Source organism: Centroberyx affinis, unplaced genomic scaffold, assembly GCF_046629955.1.
Source record: "Centroberyx affinis isolate AG114_WGS23_722 - 3 ecotype Tasmania unplaced genomic scaffold, CSIRO-AGI_Caff_v1 ptg002483l_1, whole genome shotgun sequence".
NCBI lineage: Eukaryota > Metazoa > Chordata > Actinopteri > Beryciformes > Berycidae > Centroberyx > Centroberyx affinis.
The window spans coordinates 265,132-289,409 of record NW_027280713.1 but is presented as its reverse complement, the minus strand read 5'-3'; the positions used below and the strand labels follow the sequence as shown (position 1 = coordinate 289,409).

At 39.1% G+C, this 24,278-nt stretch overlaps 2 protein-coding genes across 6 annotated transcripts; both read right to left on the bottom strand.

Moving 5' to 3' along the window:
• Positions 1 to 169: 169 nt before the first annotated feature.
• On the bottom strand, positions 170 to 7,090 carry LOC139656475 (annexin A1-like). Of its 4 annotated transcripts, none has more exons than XM_071534067.1 (12): positions 7,015 to 7,090; positions 6,718 to 6,796; positions 6,304 to 6,409; positions 5,898 to 5,992; positions 5,043 to 5,156; positions 4,505 to 4,595; positions 4,097 to 4,233; positions 3,890 to 3,983; positions 2,848 to 2,943; positions 2,193 to 2,251; positions 1,104 to 1,226; positions 170 to 363 (listed from the first exon to the last, which is right to left on the bottom strand). In XM_071534067.1, the coding sequence occupies exons 2-12, from the start codon at positions 6,784 to 6,786 to the stop codon at positions 307 to 309; spliced, it is 1,041 nt and encodes a 346-aa protein (XP_071390168.1). In that variant the 5' UTR covers positions 6,787 to 6,796; positions 7,015 to 7,090; the 3' UTR covers positions 170 to 306. The 4 variants fall into 4 exon arrangements, with proteins under 4 accessions (XP_071390168.1, XP_071390169.1, XP_071390171.1 ...); XM_071534068.1 differs by having other exon boundaries at positions 6,718 to 6,817; positions 7,015 to 7,060; XM_071534070.1 differs by having other exon boundaries at positions 6,718 to 6,791; positions 7,015 to 7,052.
• Positions 7,091 to 8,919: 1,829 nt separating this feature from the next.
• On the bottom strand, positions 8,920 to 21,898 carry tmc2a (transmembrane channel-like 2a). Of its 2 annotated transcripts, XM_071534065.1 has the most exons (20): positions 21,862 to 21,898; positions 21,576 to 21,614; positions 20,867 to 21,296; positions 19,518 to 19,685; positions 18,861 to 18,951; positions 18,686 to 18,767; positions 18,493 to 18,599; positions 18,111 to 18,209; positions 17,578 to 17,720; positions 16,838 to 16,985; positions 16,338 to 16,526; positions 15,241 to 15,420; positions 14,212 to 14,370; positions 13,489 to 13,617; positions 13,210 to 13,277; positions 12,190 to 12,429; positions 11,712 to 11,837; positions 10,785 to 10,863; positions 10,361 to 10,475; positions 8,920 to 9,351 (listed from the first exon to the last, which is right to left on the bottom strand). In XM_071534065.1, the coding sequence occupies exons 1-20, from the start codon at positions 21,896 to 21,898 to the stop codon at positions 9,134 to 9,136; spliced, it is 2,847 nt and encodes a 948-aa protein (XP_071390166.1). In that variant the 3' UTR covers positions 8,920 to 9,133. The 2 variants fall into 2 exon arrangements, with proteins under 2 accessions (XP_071390166.1, XP_071390167.1); XM_071534066.1 differs by lacking the exons at positions 21,576 to 21,614; positions 21,862 to 21,898 and adding an exon at positions 21,383 to 21,410 and having other exon boundaries at positions 20,867 to 21,317.
• Positions 21,899 to 24,278: the final 2,380 nt, after the last annotated feature.

Sequence of the window (24,278 nt, the reverse complement as noted above, 5' to 3'; positions counted from 1 at the left end):
TTTTGTATTTTTATTTTTTTTTACAATATATAGGGAGTTAAAATAAATAATACTAACAAAATAACAACATTTTATACCATGTTAAATGATGCAACAACAATTTGCTCCTAACAGAAAAATAATTATTACTAGGAAAGTTTTTTGGACAAATGAAGCCACTTATGTTGCTAGTATAACAACTTTATTGGAACATCAATTCAATAAGACAGAGCTAGTATGTTTGGTTACATTATTCCTAATATTCTGGATAAAATATGAGACTTCAGCGACAGCTAGTGGCCGGCTGGTTTCTGATCACAGCAGCCTTCAGTGAGGTCCGCACAGGGCGAGCAGGATCTTCTCATAGTGTCCCTTAGTGTCCGCCTGTGAAACAGAGGCAACAGGCGCAAACAGTTAAAATACTGTCATGGAAATTTCACTGCAAGAGTAGCAAGGGTAGAAGAAACTAATTACATTTACTCCTGTTACTGTAATTGAGTAGCTTTTTATTTGTGCTTTTTTAAGTATTTTTTTAAGTCAGTAATTTCACTTTTTCTTTAGTACGTTTTTACAAAAGTACTGTACTGTAATTACATTTTAAATCAGATCCATTACAGAGCACAGATTTTGTGGCTCTCCATAAGCAGCAGAAACTGAACCATCATAAATTGACAAATTGTGGAGCCGTTCACAGTGAACGGTTGGCCAGTCAGCAAAGAACAGAAGAGTAATCTGGCTTTACTTTGTTTGTGCACTTTATTTTGTAATCTCCAATTAAAGGAATCTAGTTTGAACTCTGTCCTCTCTCCTTTTAGAATCACATGGAAAAGATCACAGCTAGCAACATTCTCTTTTCTAAAAAGTAACTTTTTTAATTCTTTAAATGAGAGATGAAAACTTTAAATGAACTGCTATTTACTTTTTATGCTAGTACTTCCATCTGAGTAAAATATCAGCAAAGTAACAATACTTCTACTTGAGTAGGACACTCCAGTACATTTTCCACCACTAAACATTAGAAACTGTATTACAAAACAAGTCTGTAGGTGACGGGCAGCAGATACAGGAGGCCATCCTGGAAAATCAGAATTCCCCACACACATAAAGCTTTGGTGTAGCTTTACCATTATGTCCTCCTGCAGCGTGGTTTTGTACATGGCCTTGTACTCGTCCAAGATCTTCTTCAGGTCGACCTCAGACCGGCTCACCAACACCCGGATCAGCGTGTCTTCACATGTGCCGTAGCCCTGCGGAGAGGCAACACACCCACGGCAAATAAATAGGCAGCAAGTATGAATACATGCAAAACTCTTCACTCTAGATATCATACAATGTCTGTATATATGATGCATGTGGGACAATCATTACAAGCACGTGTTTCACAGCCAAGCTTTGTTCAAACCCACAGAACTTTATATTAAATTCTAGTCAAGATCCCGAGGTTTCCAAAGATATCAAATTATGTCAGGCTGAATTCCAGGGAAATGTGTATAAAATGAGGCACAATCATCTAGAGTTTTTCCATTTAATGTAATGGTGCAACCATAAAAAATGGCGCCTTGGGTTTGAATAAAAATTCAATCAATATAAGCAGCTAGACCTTCAATGAAGTGTTAGAACGAGTTGATACAGAATATTGTGTGACATTGTCATATAGTATGGAAAAAAATGTCTAACTTTGAAGCTACTTAAGGGGAAATTTAAGGGGGAACTTGCGGGTTAAGATGATTACTGACCTTAACCACGGTCAGGGTAAGGCTTGGGTCATGGAAAAAACTCATGCTGAAAATGAAAACTTCACTCACAGCAGAGAATTTCTTTGCACAAGTCGGGAATTGAACCCAGAACATTGGAGTTGAGGGCGAGTATCTAAATCCATTTCAGTGTCAAACTGCTGCCTGTTTCAGCCTTCAGTTTCACTCGATTCATAGAATATCATGCAACATTAGAGTGCGCTGCTTTTGTAACTATATGTACAAATTTGATACGAGAACAGCTTGATTAAATACATAATAAATGTTTGATTTATCTGGCTTGCTCCCATTCGTTTTCCTTCTTTCTGTCTCTTTCCTTGTCTCTTATTTGTTCCATTACCCTCTCAATCCACTAACACACACACACACACACACTGACACATATATCGAGAGAGAGAGAGAGAGAGAGAGAGAGAGAGAGAGAGAGAGAGTGACATACAGTACAGTGGTTGACTTTACCTTCATAGCCAGGTGGAGTTTCTCAGCAAAGAAAGCAGGTGTGCTCCAGGCACACTTCACTACACACCAAAGAAACATATTAATCACAATAACTGAAAACATCATGAAGCAAGAGCTCAGTTTCTTTGTTTACATTTGTATAACACAAATGTAAACTAAGAAACAGTTATTATTACAGTTATTTTATTTTGTTTTATGGTATTTTATTTGCTTCTATCTTATGTCTTACCTTGTCTCCTATGTGTTTTAAGTGTTTTACATCTTGCGGTTCATTTTAAACATTCTTTGTCCCTCTCTATCTGTTTTACGTGAGCTTGCCAAATCAAATCCCAATCAACCATGTTGAGATGGCAATAAAGTGTTGAACTAGAAGTCCAATGCCCATTAGAGTTGATTTAACATTTTTAGATAGTTTTGAACAGCTGCCCCAAAGCCATATCGCTCTATGAATGAACAAACACTCCAAATAATTGTCACTGAAAAATCAACACTTGAAGAATTTGCTGTGTATGTTCTGCAAAACTCAGTAAGTTGTCAACTGTCATGTCTCTGCTCCAGTGTTACCAAGATGATTCCTTTACTTTTATTGTTTGTTGTGATTAAAGTGATGCTGAATCTGATGATGTCAGGAAAGTAATGGTGATATCGTCCTCACCAATGTCAATGAGGCAGTCTTCAATGTCTCCCTTCAGCTCCATGTCCAGGGCTTTAGGCAAGTTAACATCACTGATGCCGGAGTATTTCTGGAATGCTACGAGGTAAACACAAACACAAAAGGTATTTAGGGCAAATATGTTATTACCGTTGTCAGACAGAAACCATGCATCATGCATCTAAAAAAACAAAACAAAGGTTTTTCAGGAATTAAGAGAAGTATTTTCTCACTGACATACCAACCATTTCTGGAATTATATAAAGGGTTTTAACAGGTTTCAAAGACTCCATTGGCATGAAACTCAGTCAATAAAATAAATGTCCTTGTAAACCATGTAAACATTCAGTTCATCTAATAAAAACACCAAAATTACAGTTACAAGGAGTTTACACAACAGCAGAGCAGCATAGACAACACAGAGACAGGGCATGAAACAGACACTGGGCCTCATTTACAGAGGTTTCTTAGATGCAAATTTTGTATTTATGATGAAGTCCAACCAAATTTGTGATTCCTGAAAAAGTTATTTTGAATAATCCAATTTCATGTCATATAAGGACATAACTTAAAGTAAGAAACGACCTTGTGACTGGAACATCACTAGTTGGAAAAATAAAAATAAAGAATGTCTGCTTAGCAAACCTCCACTAGATAAATAAAGATATAAAAAAAAATCAAAAGCTTATTTCTTTTTCTTACCTCACCCAGGATACAAATGTGAAACATATCATTTTCAATTGTTTTTTTGTCATATTCTTTGAAATGATCGTACAGTATGATGGACTCATGATGAACTTTATTTAAAAATGAGGCCAAATTTATTATCTCAGTACTGTCGCTGGGTGTGTTCCTACCTGTTACCTGACTGAGTGTGGTTACACCTGTTTGTCTGGGTGTGTCCGTTCACTTCAAATGCAGGTTTTGTGTGTTAAAATGTTCATGTGGTTTAATGTGGATTAATGTGGTGTTAATACAGTGATTCAGACTTAACAGGTCTGCTTAGTGCAGCTGATACATTCAAACAAGTTTAAAGCAGCCTCACTTTTAGAGAGCTGTCGGCCGTTCCTGGTTGTGAGGATGTTGATGAAGACGGAGATGTCGATTCCTTTGGTGTTCTCGCCCGCCTCAAACAGAGCCTGCAGGGCAATGCAACAACACTCCATTACAAGTTAACACTGTGCTCTTTGTTACTGCGTTTCTATATAAGTATCACACTAAATGTTGAGAATAAAGAGGGGAAATGTGTTACCGCGGCATCCTGTTTGGCTAGATCCAGGTCCACTTTGTTGTCCTCGTCCTTGTTGGCTTTCAGCATGGCCAGAAGGGCCGAAGTGAAGTCGCCACTGGTGTCGTCCTTGATGACCTCCTCCAGCTCCTCCTGGTACTCTGAGGGAGGAAGAAAGATGATTTTAAGATTTTATTTTTGTTATATCCATCATTTTGACTCTTGCAATCCTTACTATTGGTTAGTTGCAATGTTGCAATCTAGGAATTCAGTGTTATTCTGTTGTTGCACTCATCGTAGACACTCAAAAGTGTCAGCTAAATGCCTAAAGCCTAATGTAAAATGTGAAGATGTATTTTTGGGAGACCCAGTCCAACATGTAGACCAGGAAATATGAAAGAGCTGCACTTAATTAGTGTCCACAGGCCGTACCTTCTTGAAAGACCCTCTGGATTTCACGAATCTGCTGGTTTGTTCTTGATGCAAGAATCTCCACCAGGATGTCTTCATGCGTGCCTAGACCCTGTTGGACAGACCAGTACTAGTAGTAACAGAATCTAAAATAATAATAATAATGAAGGATAAAGTTTATTTGCATAGCTGTCTTTAAAACAGAATTGCAAAGCGCTATACAGACATTTGAAATATTATAAATTGAAACCAATAAGGACAATGCCAAACACAGAATTAGGTCAAACTTTAAAATATATATACATAAATACGTTGAAATGCATAAAAAAAAAAGTCTAAAATGAGATATCCACCATTTAAAAAAAGTAGCACCTACTGTCACAAAATGTTTGATTGCACAAAATTAATACAAATAAAAACTTTGGCTCACACTCACATACTGGATCCTCTGAATGTGAGGGATGTTAAATGATGAATTTTTCCTCCCAAAACACTCTATATATTATTTTCAAAATGAACTCCCCCATAACATAAAGCATAAACACCATTTGATATTTACCTTTGTGGCTTTTCTGAGTTGGTGAGCATCAAACTGAGCGGGAGTCATGATGAGAGCCAGAGCGACGTCCTCCAGGTCCGACCGCAGCGCCGACTTCAGGGCGTCGGCCAGCGCCTGAAACACATACAGCAAACACTGAGGAGACGTTCTGCAGCCATCATGACGCCACGAGGCATCCTGAGGCACTGTTCACAATACTATAATCATGATGCACTTCATTTCAAATCAGAGTCACTAAGGTTTGCAGACAATAAAGCGATAATATGTCAAATCCAATATGGCAAATATATAAAAATCCTATAAGTACCAATTAAAAACAGGGTTGCAGAAGACTAAAACAAGGTAATATGCAAGTAAAAGAGGTAAACAAATTATATATAAACCTGTCTGTTAAAATGTTAATGGAACCTGAGAAAACTGGGATTGCAATAGCAGCTTTAACTTAAAAAAAAAAAAAAACATGTTGAAATGTCATTGTACATTTTATTCCTGACCATGAAATGAAGTGCAGCATGAGAGCTGAATCACTTTTTGCTGCTGTAACAACATTTGGCCTCATTTGTGTTGCAAATTTGTGAAAGTGCTCAAAGCATTTTACATAGTGAGATCAGAGAGGAGGGTTGCTAGACACTTTACACTTCAATATGCCACTTTTCTCAGACCTTAATTTCTGAACTGGATTTAACCGTTTTGGTTTATGTTCAATATGATGTGTGCTGATTGTAGCGGAGTGTTGTAACGGTCAGTTAGGGCCATATCCCTCTGAATACAAAAATGTCACAATATGTGAAATGGCATTGCGTTTACAACTACATAAAATGTGTTTTTGTCCAACTGCACCACCTAATAACTCACCTCCCCAGTCGACGCCTCATAAACTGCTTTGATCTGCTGCCTCTGCTCATTGCTTCTATTCGCCAGGACTGAAATGATCACATCCTCATCTACTCCTGTGAGGGGGAAATATTGTATATTGATGCATCAGATGTTGTGGAGTTTCTTGATTTCTTGATTAAAATTTTGTAAATTAAAATAATGAAAAATCAGACCAACCACTGCCAAGCTCACAAGAGTGGAAGAATTAAAAGTTTTTGCAGTCTGTCATACAATAAACATCAACATTGTGATGGGAATTTTTCAACTTCAATATGACGGTACATGAAAAAAAAGGTTGGGATGTCCCAACCTTGTGTGCATGAGGTCTTTTTCAGTTCGGATAGATAAAGTGTGGGTTTAGACCACACAGCAAAGTTCTTCATACCTTTGGCTTCAATGGCTTGCTCAAGAACCGAAGCATCACTGCTGGCACTGAAGTGTGGATACGGAGCGATTGTCCCATAATACTTTGGTTTTGGTTTACCCTTCACCTGCAGCAACAGTCAGAAATAACAGTCCTTTACAAACTGTTTTCACAAATCCAGAAGAATCCAATGCCACAGGTAGTTTTCTGTTTTAATGATTAATTTTTAAGGCATTCCTGTCTTTCATCAGGGGGTTTACAGGGCAGAGTGACAGGAAAGATGGGGAGGATGATGATGTGACAAACTCACTCAAGTCAACACATAAACAATCGTACATTCATGCAAGAAAAACAGAAAAAAAAATTACAAGAGTTTTAGTCAACAACAGGGGCGTACTCCCTGCTGATTAACTGGCCGGGTGAGCTGATACTCACTGTGATGGTGTCCTCATCTGGGTCCCTGTTATGGATAACGTTTTTGAAGAATCTCTTGAAGAATGACATCTTTGCTTTGCTAGAAATGTAAAACGCACAGCTGAACAAAAGACACAAGCTGCAGTTTAAAGAGATTACAGTCTATCAGCATGACAGGAGTGGAGTTGGAGGTATTTCAAGTCACACTCACATTCAGAAACATCAAACTCTTACAATAGCAAACATGATACAACCCCTCAAAAGAATTCAAAGCTCTATAACTATTTTCCTTCATATCCAAACATCAGAAAATCTCACCTGCTTCTCTAGAGACAGTCTTCAACCACTTGGTCTGTAGATTTTCAGCAGTGTTTAGCAGACTTTGCAGTGACTCCACCCATTCTCTGCCCAGATGGTTTTCGGGGCGGTTTATTTTCACATTGTTCAGCGGGTGTCGTTCAGAAACTTGGCCAATCCTGTCCCATCCTTTCATGACCAACATTCCTTCAAGGTGACAGTCCTGTGCCTCTGACTGGTTGGGCGACTATTGTACGTTTACACTTGTGTTGCAAAGTTTTACTTGCTTTATACTCTAATCAAAAAATGTGGCATACGTACATTAGTTCATATTGAACTGTTCACATGGCAAGGTGATTTTGAATCGCACCACTCACATGCCACCTGTTCTCTGAATTTGCAGTGAACATACTGTAGCTGCCTCGGTCTGACGCCTAAAGACCAAGACTGGGAAAACACACTGTTGCTTTTGCATAATTGCATGGCTGAACCTGACATTCTGCATTTTTCTGTTAAACAAACAGCAGGCAAACATACTAACATACAAGAAAGGCAAGAAAGGGCAGAAATGTGAGGAACCATTGGTGACGAATTCCATTGTATTGTATGTATATTTTTTTCTTTCTTTCCTTTGAGGTAAGGTATTTTTTAAAGCCCTTAACTAAACTGAACTAAACTAAACTGAACTAAACTAAATATTAGTGTGGAAGACACTGAGGCAGGATGAACTTAGAATAGAGATACAGAGCATTAGCACTACAAAGATGTTAGTAAAACATTTTAAACTTTATTGCAAAGTCAAAATCATACCATCAATTACAATGTCAATGTAAATGTAAGGGGAAAACAAAGGGCCTGAGCTATAGATGTGTGTCCAAAGTCAATAAAAGAGGCATCAGACATTATCACAGATCAATTATACCTGCAACACACGAGCAAACTCAAAGGGTAGTTGGATCATTCTTGGATGTGATAATAAGGCCAATATCTTAAAAATCATTAAGATTAAATTAAAATGATTGTTACAACATGAAAATATGTTTACTTTACATCGTATATTGTATAATATCACAGCTCCATTTAAATTAGAGATATCTAATTTGCACTCTTCCACTTATCTTGTTGGTAGCATTTACAGTGTGTTTTTACACATGAGATAAGGAGGAGCTGTAAGTGAGGTCATCATGTCACCCGGTGGAAGTTGTGTTCAAACTCAGTGAGAAACATTTTTCTCCATCAGAAATCTTCTGTATCTAATATCTGAGTCAAATGTCAGTAATTCTACTTCCACATAAAAACAATCTTCCTTCATGGATTCTATTTACCAACGGTGGAAGTAAATAATTACATGTATTCACGTTGCTGTAATTAAGTAGTTTTTTTGTACTTTTACTTTTTGGAGTATTTTTTAAACTCAGTAATTTTACTTTTACTTAAGTACATTTTTGCTGAAGTATCGTAATTTACATTTTGTGGCTCTGCATGAGCATCAAAACCTGGACCATCATAAACTGGCCAGTAGCAGCTACTCACAGTGAGAACAGTAATCTGGATTTACTTTGTTTGTGTGCTTTATTTTCCAATTTTTTCAATTAAAAGAATCTAGTTTGAACTCTGTCCTCTCATCCTTTTAGAATCACATGGGTAAGATCACAGCTAACAACGTTCTCTTTTCTAAAAAGTAACTCAGTAACTTTTACTCTGAGTACATTTTTAATGAGCTACTTTTTTACTTTTACTTCAGTAGATTTTTACACTAGTGCTTTTACTTCTATTTAAGTAAAATATCAGCAAAGTAACAATACTTCTACTTGAGTAGAACATTCTAGTAAATTTAGTTTTTTCAACACTGTGTTGCAAAACAATATTGTAGGTTATGGTTTATAACCTTATCTTTTAAAAAAAATTACTTCAGTTCATGCTGTTGTTGATGTCAGTGGTGAAATGTCTGAATATCTCATGAAGGACTGATGAAAGTCCTTGTGACTGAAACGCCACATTTTTAAAACCTCATTAAAAGAAACAGTTTTTTTAATGAGAGACTTAAGTGCCTGTTAATATTTATGTCTCTAAAATGAATGGAGATTTTCTCAGGAATGAACACAACCTGCAGGATGCTAGTTGTCACTTTCTCACACCATTATCTTGGAGGCGGCCCTCCTCTCCCACGACCTCCACCTGGCGGACGCTGTTGCACGTTGCCAGGCAACGGCCCCTGTCCCCGCGGGCCCGGCGGCCGGCTCACTGGCCCTCGAGCGTTGGGATTGGGCGATGCCAGAGCTACGTCTTTCTGCAGGTTCACACCCTTACCAGCTGACCCAGGCTTCGTCTTGGTTGGCTTCTCATCCTGCTCTGGTTCTGTTTAGAGAAAGAACATAATGAACTGATGTCGACTGATGTTCACTGACTCAACAGCAACAGTCACATCCTCCATGCTCACATTAGTTTTGAATCCACAAGCTGCATAAACATGTAGACACATAAGGCCAGCTGTGCTGCTGTTTAACGCAAACCCAAGACTAACATAACATTAGTGATCAATCTACAGGGGGAATTCAAAGGCTTCAAGAACTTCATGACCTTTGGCAGCCTTTTTTGAGTCAGTTATCTAAGTGTTTTTTAATGTGTTCTCATACAATTGTTCATTTGATATCTTTGGTTAAGTGGTAAGTAACTTTGGTTATGGTTTAGATAACTAAAACGATTTGATTAAGGTTAGAGTTTTTTAGGTTTTGGTCAAGGTTTAATAAGAAACACTTTCGCTGAAAATTTTAAAAATTCACTCACAGCTGTTTTAACTTCAAGTGAAGGACTGCATGCTCCTCTATGGGTTGAGAAAATTTTACAACCCCTGTGTTTATGAAACACTTTTAAAACCCCAACTGAAAAATGTATGGTGCCCGAGCTAAAAACAAGGCTGTTTTTCTTAGTTCTTAAAAAGTTGAAGATACATTCTGGCGACACAAAGTTTTTTCACCCGACAACGGCGGTAAGTAATTGAGGAAGGAAATGAACCGCCATTGTATCTGCCAATCCACCACCCCAAACTCCACACCCTTAATTTTCACCTTTCCATTCAAAATTAGGGTGCAATTCTTTTCATAACTATAACTATGGATTTTAATATGAGATTTGACTGGTCTTTATAGGCTATGGTACACGGGCAACATCTTGAAATCAGCAACAGAATGCATCTCATTCTTCTCAGTATAACTTAAATTTAAACACTTTTAAAGTACCATGAGTGAATACATGTTTATTATGGAGTATCCAGTAAGAGTCAAACCCCTAATCATGTCGTTACTAAGTCATGTTCTACTCATTGAGCTGCAGAGGACGATCAGCTCTGCGGGATCTTTCTACTGACCGGGCTCTGGGGCTGGAGGGGCGAGGGAGCGGTTAGGGAGCAGGTCCTCCAGGTCCTTCATGACCTGATTGGTGCTGTCGGTGTTGTTCCTCCGGTTCTTCTCTTCATCCCGAGCCTAGACAGAGAGACGGGGAGAGAGAGATGGAGGGAGATGGACAAAGAGTTGGGAAGCGAAGAGAGAGAGAGAGAGATAGAGAGAGAGAGAGAGAGAAAGAGACAGGGGGGATAATTCAAACAGGTTCGTTAGATTAGTGTGGAAAGATCAAGGGAGGAAGGGAGTGGCCCAAAATGTGTGTTCACCCCGAAACACCAATCCCACAGGATTGGCACACCTCTGCTAAATATACACAGAGGAAACTGCACAGTAGAATTGTAGAATAGTCTAATGGAAGTGTGTGAAGTGTATCCCACACTCTCTACTCACCATCTGCATCTTCTTCTTCAGCTCCATGTTGGAGTTCTGGTAGGCCTCAGACACCGAGTTCAGATAGTAGATGGCCAGTCTGTGAGGAGAGATACCAGAATCAGATGCACGTTATTTATTCACCAAATCCAATATATGCACAGGAATTTGTCTTGCCACATGTATCTATAACCTACAGAGTTTTGCAGACTTTACCGACACACATGGATCAACAGAATCTCACATATAGTACAAAGGGACAAAGAGACTCACTAGACTCACTATAGGCAGGAAACTAGTATTGAGAATGTTTAGGAACAGCAAAGACGTCTGTGTTATTATGTACAGTATGTGTGTGTGTGTGTGTGTGTGCATGTGTGTGTGTGTTTATGTATGTGTGCATGTATATGTCCATAAATGTATAGATGTGCATGTGCAAATGTATGTGTATCCATTCAAATGTAAGTTTAAATTTTATTTGTCACCATATATGCAGTGAATACAAGTCTATGGGTCCAAAAAGCTTTTGCACACCTAAACTGTCTTAATGGCAGAACACTAAGGCAGGAAGACTAAAAAGTGAAAAATTCCTGCACACAAATTTAAAGCCTACCTGATGAAGGTCTAATGACCAAAATGTTGTGAGTATCTTTAATAAACTGTTTACAAATAAGGAGTGAGGGATTTTTCACTTTTGAGCGAATACAAGTCTGAAATCCATGGAAATCACAATTAAAATTTCAGTGAAAAAAGCGAATTTGTATGAAATATTAAAAACATTAAAAATTCAACCAATTGAGAAAAATTAAGTAAGAAGTAGGCTAGAATGGCTAGAAAGATTTATTTAAATTAGAACAAAGGTTGAACTCAGGTTCAATGGCTCATGTCTGCATGCATGTGCAGTCATACATGTGTGCATGTGAGCCTGTGTGTCACATGTGTACTCACACCATGAGCAGCACAGCTGGTATGATGAGGCCGGGGTTGGCTGCGTAGCTGAAGAGCGTTCCCATGAAGGCTGGCAGGTCCAGATCAATAGTTTCCATGACCACATCAAACATCTTCGACTTCCCACTGCAGACATCAAATACAATTAAATGTGTGTGTGTGTGTGTGTGTGTGTGCATGTGTGTGTGTGTGTGTGTGTGTGTGTGTGTCGTGATTGCGCGTGCATGATGCGTATTTGCGAGTGTGCTCATTTCTAAGTATGCCCATAGTTCCTAATCAGTGTAATTTTTTAAATCACTTTTATATTTTTATATTTTATCTTCTTAAATCATACTTTTACTTCCTGTCTGGTATTTGTATTACTTTTTATTTTATTTGTTGCACTTTCTTACCTCTTTTGATGATATGATGTATATTTTTTTGTTTATTTTTATTTTTATTTTCTTAATGTTCTTCTTCCTTTTATTCCTATAATTACCTGAAGGGTCCACAGTCAAATGAAGGGGGCAGGGTCATGATGGTGTAGACGACAGGTAGGAGGCTGAGGAAGAGGATGAGGAGGAGTAGACCCATGTAAAAGTTGTTGGACTTGGAGGCCTTGAAGACTCTTTCATGGGGAACGTTAGTGCACATCACAGCCCAGCACTGATAATACATGGAGGACAGCAGGCGAAGCACATTGATGCCAACCAGCCCAGGGGCATAGAACGCCCCCATCCTGAAACACAAACACATGACATGATGCAACATGGTATGGCGTGTTGTGTCATGTGACATAGATAAGAATGGTGTGACGTTTCAAATGGGCCACGCCCACAAAGTGCAGTACAAGTGATATGCCCTGCTCTAATTCTATGGGCAAAACAAAAAATCAGCATTTTATGTGGTTGCTTTTGCTGTGTTCTGATCATTTATTGAGTGGGGATGATTAAGTGAAATGTATATGGTGTGAATAATTTGTCGTTACCTTTTCACAGTTATCATTATCATTAAAATGTTTTTTTCTGGATGTCACAAAATGCTAGCAAGCTAGCAAACTTCCATGCAAACTTCCGTTCAAGAGAGGAGTCATGCTAGCATTTTGAGACTTCAAGAAAAAACATTTTAATGATCATGCTGTTGTTTGACAGCCATGAAAAGGTAACGACAAATTATTTACACATAACACAGTTACAATTATTAGAACACAGAAAAAGCAACCACAGAAAATGCCGATTTACTGTTTTGCTCATAGAAATTGAGTAGGGTTTCGCTGTACCGCACTTTGTAAGTGTGGCCTTTTTGCCCCATCATCGCCACTATTATTTGTAACACGACATAACATAATGTGGCATAGCATGATGTGGTGTAACATAACATGACATAACGTAACTTAATGTAACATAGCTTAATGTAATGTAGCTTAATGTAACGTAGCTTAATGTAACATAGCTTAATGTAACATAGCTTAATGTAACGTAGCATAATGTAACATAGCTTAATGCAAGGAGTTTCCTACCAGATCATTCCTTGATTGAAGACCAACCCAAGGACATTGCCACTGATATCAAACTCTCCATATGAAGGCTATAAGGTACACAGACAATGGTTTCAAGTTCAGTCAGGTCACAGCAATATCTGATATTCTCACACAAACCCTTACTAATGATAAAATTTTGCTCTAGCAATATAAACTTATTTCACTTAATGGTTCAGAGTGTATTTCCCTGTCTAAGTAAACATCCCTTTTAATACAGCTGGGAGCCAAAAATTATGCAAATGAAAGTAATTGACTTACAAATCCAGCCTCAAGGTCCCAGCACCAGCAGTAGTTGAGGAAGCGGACGATGACGGCCCTGGCAAAGTCACCAATCAGGATGGTCAGGTACGAGACCTGGATGTCTGACACTGTCAGCTTCACAAACTCCTGGAACATGAACAGCACACATTGATGAGAGGGAATGTGGTGATACACATCTGGGATTTCTGCCATTAGAAAATTATCGTTTTTAGCTATGAAACTAACAGAGATAGTTGATTCCAAATCCTAAGGGTATGTTTGCAGGTCCAATAAATCAATCTAAAAGGAAAGGAATGATGTTTTTGGTGGTAACAGCAATTTGGAGAATTGTTCTGCATTGGGAGGTCTCTGCTCTCTGAATACCTACCTAGTTTATTAATTAGAAAATGAGATGGTTCTTTGGCCTGAGAGTGGTGAAACTGGAATGCGTGGTTTGCCTCTCTGGTAATTGCTCCACAAATATCCAAATGTAGCATAACAGTGTTGATGTTAACTTATGTGATTTGGCAGAGAATTATGTCGTGATTCTCATTTAAGTGGCTAAGTTTGCTGTTTTTGTCAAAATAACTAGAGAAGCAAACCATGCATTCCAATTTCACCTGGTAAACAGATAGACAGACACAGATAGATAGCTAGATAGATTGATAGATAGATAGATAGATAGATGGATAGATAGACAGACACCAGATGTAGAAGTGTAAATCAATATATTTTCATTACTATGCCGACGGCAGTCTCCCAGCAGGGTCCTCTGATGACATCAGAGGGGTGCATGGGGGGTGGGGTGGCATCAGTGTCATTGGAGGACATGGAGAAGTTAGCGTAGTACTCCTTCATGGCCCAGATAGAGGCGTTCTTGATGGACTCCTCTTCCTCCAACTGAGAGGCACACAGCAAGGAGTGAGGTTACCGATGATAAGCATTCCTGTTTATATTGTTAATTACCATGTACTGAAACTACATGCTTATTGGCCAAGTAGCGCTTTTCTAAATGTGTGTGTTGGATCAACCACCAAGCTAACATCACAACCGCTCCAGACAGAACCACAAAACAAAACACAGAATGCTTCAAGTGGACCTGAGCGTTGCTTTACCTTGTCATCCAACATTTCATGAAACATAGCAAAATCCTTATGTTGAGAGAAGATACCAGAGTTCATCCTTACTGTGCGCCCCGGTAACTATTTTAAAAATCACCCGCAAAAACAAGATCTCATTGGAATCAAGGGTCTATTTTAAAGTCTTTTAAAGTCAGAATCTGTTTTAAAGAAAATAAAGCCAAGGCTTTTTTGTGTGCAAAAGCTAAACAACCTTTACTACTACCTAGGGCTGGGTGATATGTTTGAAATCAATATCATACTAATCATAACAATTTTTTTTATATCGATATATATCATGATATGGATCACGTATGCAAAATCCCATGATAAAAAATCAAATCAATGTTCATCCCATTGAACCGAATGGTAATTTTAGGGTGTGATGTCAAACAAAAATGAAATTTTCAAATAATATTCCCACCATAATTCATTTTGAAATAATTTTTAAATAAAATGTGCTTGCCGTCATCAATTCAGACAGCAGAACTGTGTGTCACGATATCCCAAAATCACCATATCATGACTATAATGATTCCACTGAAAGATGATAAACAATAATATTGAACCAGCCCTACTGCTACAATTGCCTGACCGGTTTCAGCAAAGACACACACACACACACACACACACACACACACTCCCACCATACCTTGGTGTTGACCTCATCGAACAAGGCGAAGAGAAAGGTGTAGAGGTTTCCCAGGAAGAGGGCAAAGATGCGGCCCAGCTGCCACTTGAGGGCGATTCGAGGATGGTAGTCCTCCAGCTCAGCGATGGTCTCAAACAGAGGGGGACACACCAGACCCAGCAGAGACATAATGATCTCCAGCTATGCAGGTTAAAAATGACAAACAACATCTTCACATCACAACAAATAAAACCATTTTATTACAACTGACAACACATTATCTATTTTATTTGTCTGTGTTTCTTTCTGTCTTTCTCTCTCTCTCTCTCTCTCCCTCTCTCTCTCTCTCTCTCTATTGTTACAGTTACATAGTCTTACTATTGTTCTGAGCAGCAATTAATGGAGACATCAGAACAAGTCTTCCCTTTGTTGTGTTTGTTTTGTCTATTTTATTTGACAGCATTGTGTGGCTTAAGAAAACCGTCAATATAGTTGATGACAGCCTGATTTGCCCAAGGCTGAAAGGCTGACAGACTCACTGTCTTCTTTTAAGTTTGAAGTTTTAAGCTCATATTTTAGAGGCTTTTGACTCTTTTTTTGCATGTTACAGTACATTGTAACCTTTGTTTAGAGCTGTATAAAGTTATGGTAACACTTTATAATAACCATCATTAATAAATGGTAAATTGATAGTTAATTAAACCTTAGTTAATAGTTATTTTACTGTTAACAAAAAATGAAATGATCATTAATAATGTTTCATAGCTTTTTACCCTTTTTACCGTCTCTTATCAGCTATGATACAATATATAATTTATAAACAAATGATTTTATATTACACAAACTAATGATAAAATAACATAAATTATAGCATTACTAATAATTAGTAAACATTATTAATGATCATTTCATTGTTTGTTAACAGTAAAATAACTATTAACTAAAGTTTAATTAACTATCAATTTACCATTTATTAATGATGGTTATTATAAAGTGTTACCAAAGTTATTATTAGTAGTAGTAGCAGCAGCCGGTGTCCTAAATTTGAATTCACAGAAAAGATTTACAAACATGCAAATCAATATTACGTTACTACATTACCTCATCAGCATCATTACCTCGTTCTTCTCGTACCAGCTGAGGTCGTCCCTGGTGGAAAAGTCCTGAGATCTCTTCACCACAAAGTAGATGAGGTATCCGCTCCCTCCCAGGCTGCACAGGATCATGACGTTGGCCAGGACTCGCAGGAACCTCCTCAGGTGGATGTTCTCATCCTTCTGGTTCTCCTGCTCATCCACAATGGACTCCTGTTCTTGTCAAAACAGGTACAGAATTAAAAAAAAGGAGAACTTTATCTATCATAGATTGCATCAGCAGTCGGGCCAAATATAACCAGCAGTTAAAACATGGATAAACAGGACACAAAGTTAGTATCAGTCTGAAAAGCACAGCAATAATAGATGATCTCTTGTCAAACTGCAGAACACTACATTGCCCTTTGCCATTCCCCCAAATAAACTACAAAGCAGTTGATTGGAAGCCTGTAATTATAAGCTGCAGAGGAGAACTACCTTAACTAAATTGTCGTTGAGACGGCCTTTATGGTTTCCATGGTTACCTTGAAGCTGGTGGTGATGGAGGCGTACTTGTTGTCAGCGGTCTCTGAGTTGCCGATGAGGTAATCCCAGCTGGTGAACATCTTCCAGGCGAAGGTGAACTCCCCCTCCTCTCCGTCTCCCCCGCCAACATCGGCATTCTTAGCCATGCTAAACAAAACAACAAAAACAGACTAACTAGACATCAATACGGACGCACACACAACACGACAATGCTGGACACAGAAATTAATCTTGATATCTGCATGATTAAACGGCAAATTCACAAATTCTGGCTCATGTCTCTTTTAATAGGGATATGTATATTTTTTGTATATTGTTATCCTGCATGAAATGATTGTTTGTGCTGGTTTGTCACAATAGGGGGCAGATTTTGGAAAATCTGGTGAAAACCTTATTACTCCAAAATATCTACTCTGGAACATCAGGAATAAAATAAAACCCTATGTTTAGATTGACCATCCATTTTTTTTTATTAAGCAAAGGGTTTGGAAAATGATTCATAAGCTCAAGGGACATTTCCCATTTCCCAACACAATTCTTAAGTTCTAATGAAAAAATGAAAATAATCAAAAGTGGGGTCTCATGAGTTTTACCTGACAACATCAACATAGGCCATAGCTAGATGTTGGCATCACTCATGGGTATTTTAATTAACTTGCGTGACAGTAAATGTCCACCAGTGTAAATCTCCCTGAGTCCCTGAGAATCACAGAGCAGGACGATGCTGCTGCAGACTCACGTGCGAATCACAACCATCAGGCTGTAGCCGAAGGTGCCGATCCCCACCATGAGGTAAGACAGTGGCAGCCTGAACTTCAGCAGGCCAATAGTCCTCTGGCTGTTGTAATAACCATAGAAAAGGACCGAATATTTGCAGTATCCCTGAGACAAGAAGAGACAACATTATTGTGTTTTAATATTTAAATCAGACATATTTGTAGAGGGATACTATGGAAGCCATCTGTTAAAAAAAAATACTGCACTTTCTCATAATTATAAGACACAAAGTCATAATTTTAATAAACTTTCTCATCAATATGACTTAGATATACTAAGTGAGTTTACCAAGTTAGTTACTAAGTTACAAAGTTAGTTAAAAAAAAAACCCCTCAAAATTATGACTTTGTATCTCATAATTAAGAGATATTAAGTCACAATCTCAGTTGATGATGAAAAAAAAATGTTATGTGCCAGATTTTTTTTAACAGGTGGTGAAAATGGTCTTCCATACATAGGAAACTGTAGGCTGCATGCCACTAATATTTGACCCACGTTGAAGTCCATGAGGACGGAGTAGTCCTGAGCGGTGTCGTGCTCCGCTCTGGGTACAGTCTTCCTGGGAATGGACCCATAGGGAAGGCCCATCAGAACCTGGACAATAAAATAAAATACAATTAAATTAAATTAAAAAATACAAAAAAACCTAATACATAAATAATAATGACAGTAATAATAAATGCATTTTAATCTATATACATACACTTGCCTTGGTAGATTTAATAAAGGAAAATGTCACATTCCAGGTAACCTTTCCCAAACGGAATCATTAAAATTTAATCCCATTTAATTTAACACAACTTTTGTAGCTAATCATAATGTGTTGTGTTTTGAGAGGAACAGCTTTTCAAGTCAAAAGAGAACAAGATCAGTTCACCTCTGGGATGACAACAAGTCCAAAGGTGAATCCAAACAGGACGAGGTTCATGCCGTACATCCAGCGCAGAAAGATGAAGTAAGATGCCACAGACGACCCAAAGTGACCTGAGGATGTTAACGAGATATGAGATGCAGCACATGTCCACTAGGTGGCACTGCTCAGCTGTTAGTCATTTATAAACACAACTTACTTTCCACCTCTTTTATCTTCCGTTCCCATGGGATACAGGCTGTTCTGAAATTCTCAAAATCCCTTTGGAACTTGATCCATTTCTGAGATTAAAAAGAGGTCCAAAATTGAAGACAAAAAAAAAATAACACAAGCAAAAAGCAGAGAAAGGATATGCCGTGTCCTTTGATCCTAACCTTTGTCATCATCACTTTGTAGGCGTACCACTTCCTGCCTTTTCCTTTGCCCAAAGCTCCTTCAAACTTATCCACAAATTGTTGCGCCTCCCTGAGAAGAGATGAGGGTCGCATGTGAGACAGGAACACCTCTCCACTTTTAAATGGGATGGATTTATGCCGCACCCACATTCATGATCTGACTCAAAGCAGCAATGCAGATCTAGGTTCATATTTGCTTCTCAGGTCACAATGGGATTGTTATCAACCACAACTCTTGATATTGAAACCTTTAAAGAACCAAATTAAGTCAATTTTATTAGTCCACTACAAAAATTAAGTCCATATTGTTTTCAGATGAGTGGCATTTTCAAGTCTTAAAATTTAATGACTGTAAGTTTATAGGGTGTGCACATTCATAGGTCAAGATGGTAAAAAGTTGTGAACTTTCAAGTAATATGTATAATTATATGTATATGTATAATTCACACTCCAAATGATTTGTTTGGACTTTACAGCTGCAAATATATGGACTGTTATATGGACAAACAGTCTGTTTGTCCATATAGACAAACAGACTGTTTACTTGTACATTGCATTTGGTTCTTTGTCTAAAGGATTCAAATGTGGACCTGGGTTGAGATAAACAATTTATGTCCTAAGCCAGCAAAAGATTACTTGAGGTGTGTGAGCCTCCTTTTCATCCTCCATGGCTTGTTCCTCACGGTGGCAATCAGCTTCTTCTTCTCCTCCACCTCCTCCATCAGCCGGGCCATCTCTCCCTCTGACATGGACTCATCCTCCTCTTCTCCCTCCTTATCGGAGTCTGAGTTGGAGTCAGATGAACTGGAGGAGGGAGGGAGAGAGAGAGAGAGAGAGAGAGACCAGAGAAGAGAGGGAGAGAAAGAGAGAAACAGAGAGACAGCAGAAAGAGAGAGAGAGAGAGAGAGACCAGAGAGAGAGACAGAGAGGTCAAGGGAATTGAGAACATAATGAGAGAGAGAGAGAGGGAGAGGGAGAGAGAGAGAGCAGAGAGGAGAGGGAGAGAAAGAGAAACAGAGAGACACCAGAGAGAGAGAGAGAGAGACAGAGAGATAGAGAGAAAGAGACAGTAGAGAGAGCCACAGAGAGAGAGGTCGGGGGAAGAGGATGAGAACATAATGAGAGAGAGAGAGAGCAGAGATGAGAGGGACAGAAAAAGAGAAACAGGGAGAGACAGCAGAGTGAGAGAGAGAGAGAGCAGAGATGAGAGGGACAGAAAAAGAGAAACAGGGAGAGACAGCAGAGTGAGAGAGAGAGAGAGAAAGAGAGAGAGAGGGAGAGAGAGCAGAGATGAGAGGGACAGAAAAAGAGAAACAGGGAGAGACAGCAGAGTGAGAGAGAGAGAGAGAGAGAGAGAGAGAGAGAGAGAGCAGAGAGACAGACAGAGAGAGAGAGGTCGGGGGAAGAGGATGAGAACATAATAAGAAAAAAAAAAGTGCTTTGAAAGAGGACACTGAGGTAGCAGGTCTGACATCCTCAGGCAGACTGTTCCACAGTACAGGTTCTCTAAGTGAGAAGGCACTAAAGTCGCTTTAGTTCGGACTGTGGAACGACCAGGAAACCCCCGGTGTGAGATATAATCCAGCGAGTGGCTTGAAGGTGTTCAGTGAGGTTTTAAAATCTATTCTAAATTTCACGGGAAGCCTGAGTGTAGTGAGGCCAGGATCGGGGTCATGTAATAAATCTGCCTGGATCTGTTTACAGTGATGTGGCCACGCAGTCGTGCGTCTTGCACTGTCCCTTTTCCTTGTGTGTGTTAGTATGTACAGTGTTAATGTGGAAATTATCAATATGGCTTTGCAGCGGTGTCACTGGGAGACACATATTGTACATTTATTGGCAATTAAATTGGAGATAAAATTCATTCTGATTCTGGTTTGAAGATGCAAAGTAATCAGAAATGAGTTTATAGCTGATTGGAAACACAACTATCTACAGTCTCCCTAGAGGTGATATTATAGGTAATTTCACTTTGTCTAGCATACCTGTCGCCCTTCTTCTTCTTCTTCTTCTTCTTGTCCTTCTCATCATCCTTGCCTTTCCCCTTGGCATTTCCTTTCTTTCCCTTGCTGTCTTCCTCCTCCTCTTTTTGTTTTTTTCCGCCTTTCTTCTTTCCCTTTTTTCCTTTCTCGCTCTCGTCGCTGTCCTCGTCGCTGTCCTGAGCCTTGCCTCCTTTCTTCTTCTTCTTAGCGGCTGCTCCGCGCTTCCTCTTGGGAGCATCGTCCCCACTCTCATCCTCGTCGTCGTCGTCGTCACGTGGCTTGGCCTTCTTCTTCTTATTCGCTCCCTTGCGTCCCCGAGGGGCTTCCTCCTCTTCCTCCTCTTCCTCCTCATCCTCGTCCTCCTCGTCCTCACTGGCTGGTTTTTTGCCCTTGCCTTTGCCCTTTGCGCCTCTTCCAGCTGGTCTCCTGTTCGCTCTCCTCCGACTGGCGCCATCTGTATGCAGAACAAACACACACACACACACACACACACACATCAATGCATACACACACAGACACCCACAGGCACACACACACACACAAACATATGCAAGCATGCACCCACAGGCACACACAGATACACACAATATTTGGTGTTCTGAAAGTTACAGATCTGTACAAACTCTCAAATTCACGACTCACAAACTCTCAGCTGTTTCAAATAAATTACATCAAACGTTGTCAGTGTCTGGTTGTTTCAATATCCACTTACCATCACTGTCACTCACTTCCCCGTCTATCTCTATCCCAACTGAAGAAGAGCACACAAACAAGACAACACACTCATCAAATACTCAACCAGTTTAACAGACGATGAACACTTGAATCTCAAGGCCACAAATCATAATTCTGTTGTATACTATCAATTATTAAATACTATGAGTCCATTGCTAGCACTAAAACATTTTTCCATTTCAAAAAATAAACAAATGACACAATATCATATGTAAAATCATAATAAATTAAACACTAATTCCCCTGTGGGCTTTTCAACTCACCATCCTCCATTTCAGCCATGTCACGTTTTCTAGGCATGATGGAAAATTAAGTTTTACAGCCTTTGCTCTGCCTGCTGTCCTCGCTGTTTAACCCTGTTCAGCAGCAGTGGCCGGTCCAGCCCGGGTTGGCTCAGCTCTGCCTCGGCGTCCCGCCAGACACCCAACTCAGGTATCTAACAGTCCCGTCACCATGACAACTGGCTGCATGTGACCTGCTCTCCACAGCTGCTGCAAACTCTAGAAACAGAAAAAGGGCATTATTTTTTATTCCCGCTCAGTAAATGAAACAGACAGTCCAGACTCTCCTGGAGCGAGGATGTGAGTTTCTGTTTTAGATGAAACAGGTCCTGACACACAGGTGTGGCTCCCTGAAAAACATCATGACCGAAAGAGGGATGATCACAAGCCGCACAGTATTCATAGTATTCCCATGATATCACATGCATTCCCTAGCAATATGGTGCTTTATATACACGGCTCATTGGCTGTGGCTGTTATTTGACTATAATCAGCTGTGAATTTATTATAATCACCTGTTATTTTCCTACCAAAATGGCCGTGTGTTGATGTAACAGAGTCCAATGAATACAACGTGGATCTAATCAGCCAGAACTGAAATACTGTGTTCTGCTTGGTTTTTCCAAATAACCAAGGGACCACAACAATTAAACGGCTAGAGACACTCTCACTCGTCTGGTTATTGGAGACCACACAGCCACACACACACACCACAAGACGAGACGCCCTAAACATTTAATGAAGGCTTAGGTTTCTTTGTGCAAGACCCATTAGGCAAACAGCAAATACTTTGTACAGACTTTTGCACCTGCAATATTGTGATGTCTTACATTAAAATACTGCAGATAAGAGTCACCAAACATGATGCAGAGAGGCTGAAAACCAGCTGCCAGCGTGTTGTTTGTTAGAAACCGGGCAGAGAGAGGCAAAGAGGCAAACACCTCACAGCCCCATTAAATAATAGAGTAGAGCTCATTTTTCACATCCAAATTTCTTCCATTACACAGCCATTAGCTCCACCGAGCAGTGCATCGATCACACCCTGTCAGACGTGTGTTGGCAGTGTGGAGTTCACACATTTGTTGTAGCCCTGCCTTCCCGTAAAGAGGATTGGGACACAGGTAATTAATGTTATCTGTTATTCTGAACACTACAGGACACACTACAGGACAATAGGGTTGACAGTATTGAAACGACACATTGGATTATAACACCAGGTTTCATTCAAGTCAGTCAAATGGAAAATGATGAATAAGGAATTAAAGTGGGTGAACTGGAATTGGTTGTTTCAGTGTGGATAAACGTTTGAGAGAGAGTTACTGTTGACTCTCCATTAAAACAACTGATTAAATTGACCCTGCTTATTTAACAAATGTTACCTGAACAGTAATCTGCCTGATGTCTAATTTGCAGAGGTGGTGACTCGAGTCACTGACTTGGACTTGAGTCAGAACTTGAATTGCTTGAGACTCGACTTGATGCATGAAGAGAAGACTTGAGACTTGACTTGGGTTCTGTTGACTTGGGACTTGACTTTGACTTGTACTTTGATGACTTGAAAAGGTTTCTAAAGTCTTGACAAAAGATCTTGTGTTTGTGTAAATGACTTAGATTGAAAGTGATGAGGTTTGTTCCAGCAGACGACTGAATTTAAATTCTGTTTTCTGAATTTGTATGGAATGATTGAATTTATTGAAGTTGAAACTGATTATAGAAATCAAACTCATGATGCTCTTACCAAGTTTTTATCCTATCTATTAAAACCATATTGCCTTGAAAAGTCCAAGATATTTAGTTTTCTTTAAGATATTAAATTGATACTGGACTCTTGATTTGTTCTGACTTGACTTGGTGTTCTACATTTAGACTTTGGACTTGAGCAAAGTTGACTTGGTCACACCTCTGCTAATTTATAGTGTATATATATTGATTGAACTGCCCAAAATGGTAGGAATACATTATATTCTCTTTCAGCGTGTTCTTACCTTTGAATCCGGCCACATCTCTGGTGCCAACACCAATTTCTAAACACCTTCATGACTCAGAAACTCTCAGATGTTTCTCAATCAATATTTAATTGCATGATCACCATGAAATATGGGCCAGTGATTAAAAGTTAATGCGTCTGGACTAGAGAGTGCTGTAATATAACTTCATGTGTGGTAGGACAAGAAAGGTGCATGCATCACACTGGGACTGAAAAGAAAACTGTGATGTTCAACTCCACAATTACTGATTGATTTCAGTGCATATAACATTTTAAAATGTGTAATGTGTTACTTCTATTGCCTGTTTCAGCCATGTCAGAGTTTGCGAACGGTGCTGACTGCAGGACTATAATTTATTAAGTTGTCTATCTCTAAATTATAAAGTTAGTGTCACGTTTTAGGATGTTCATT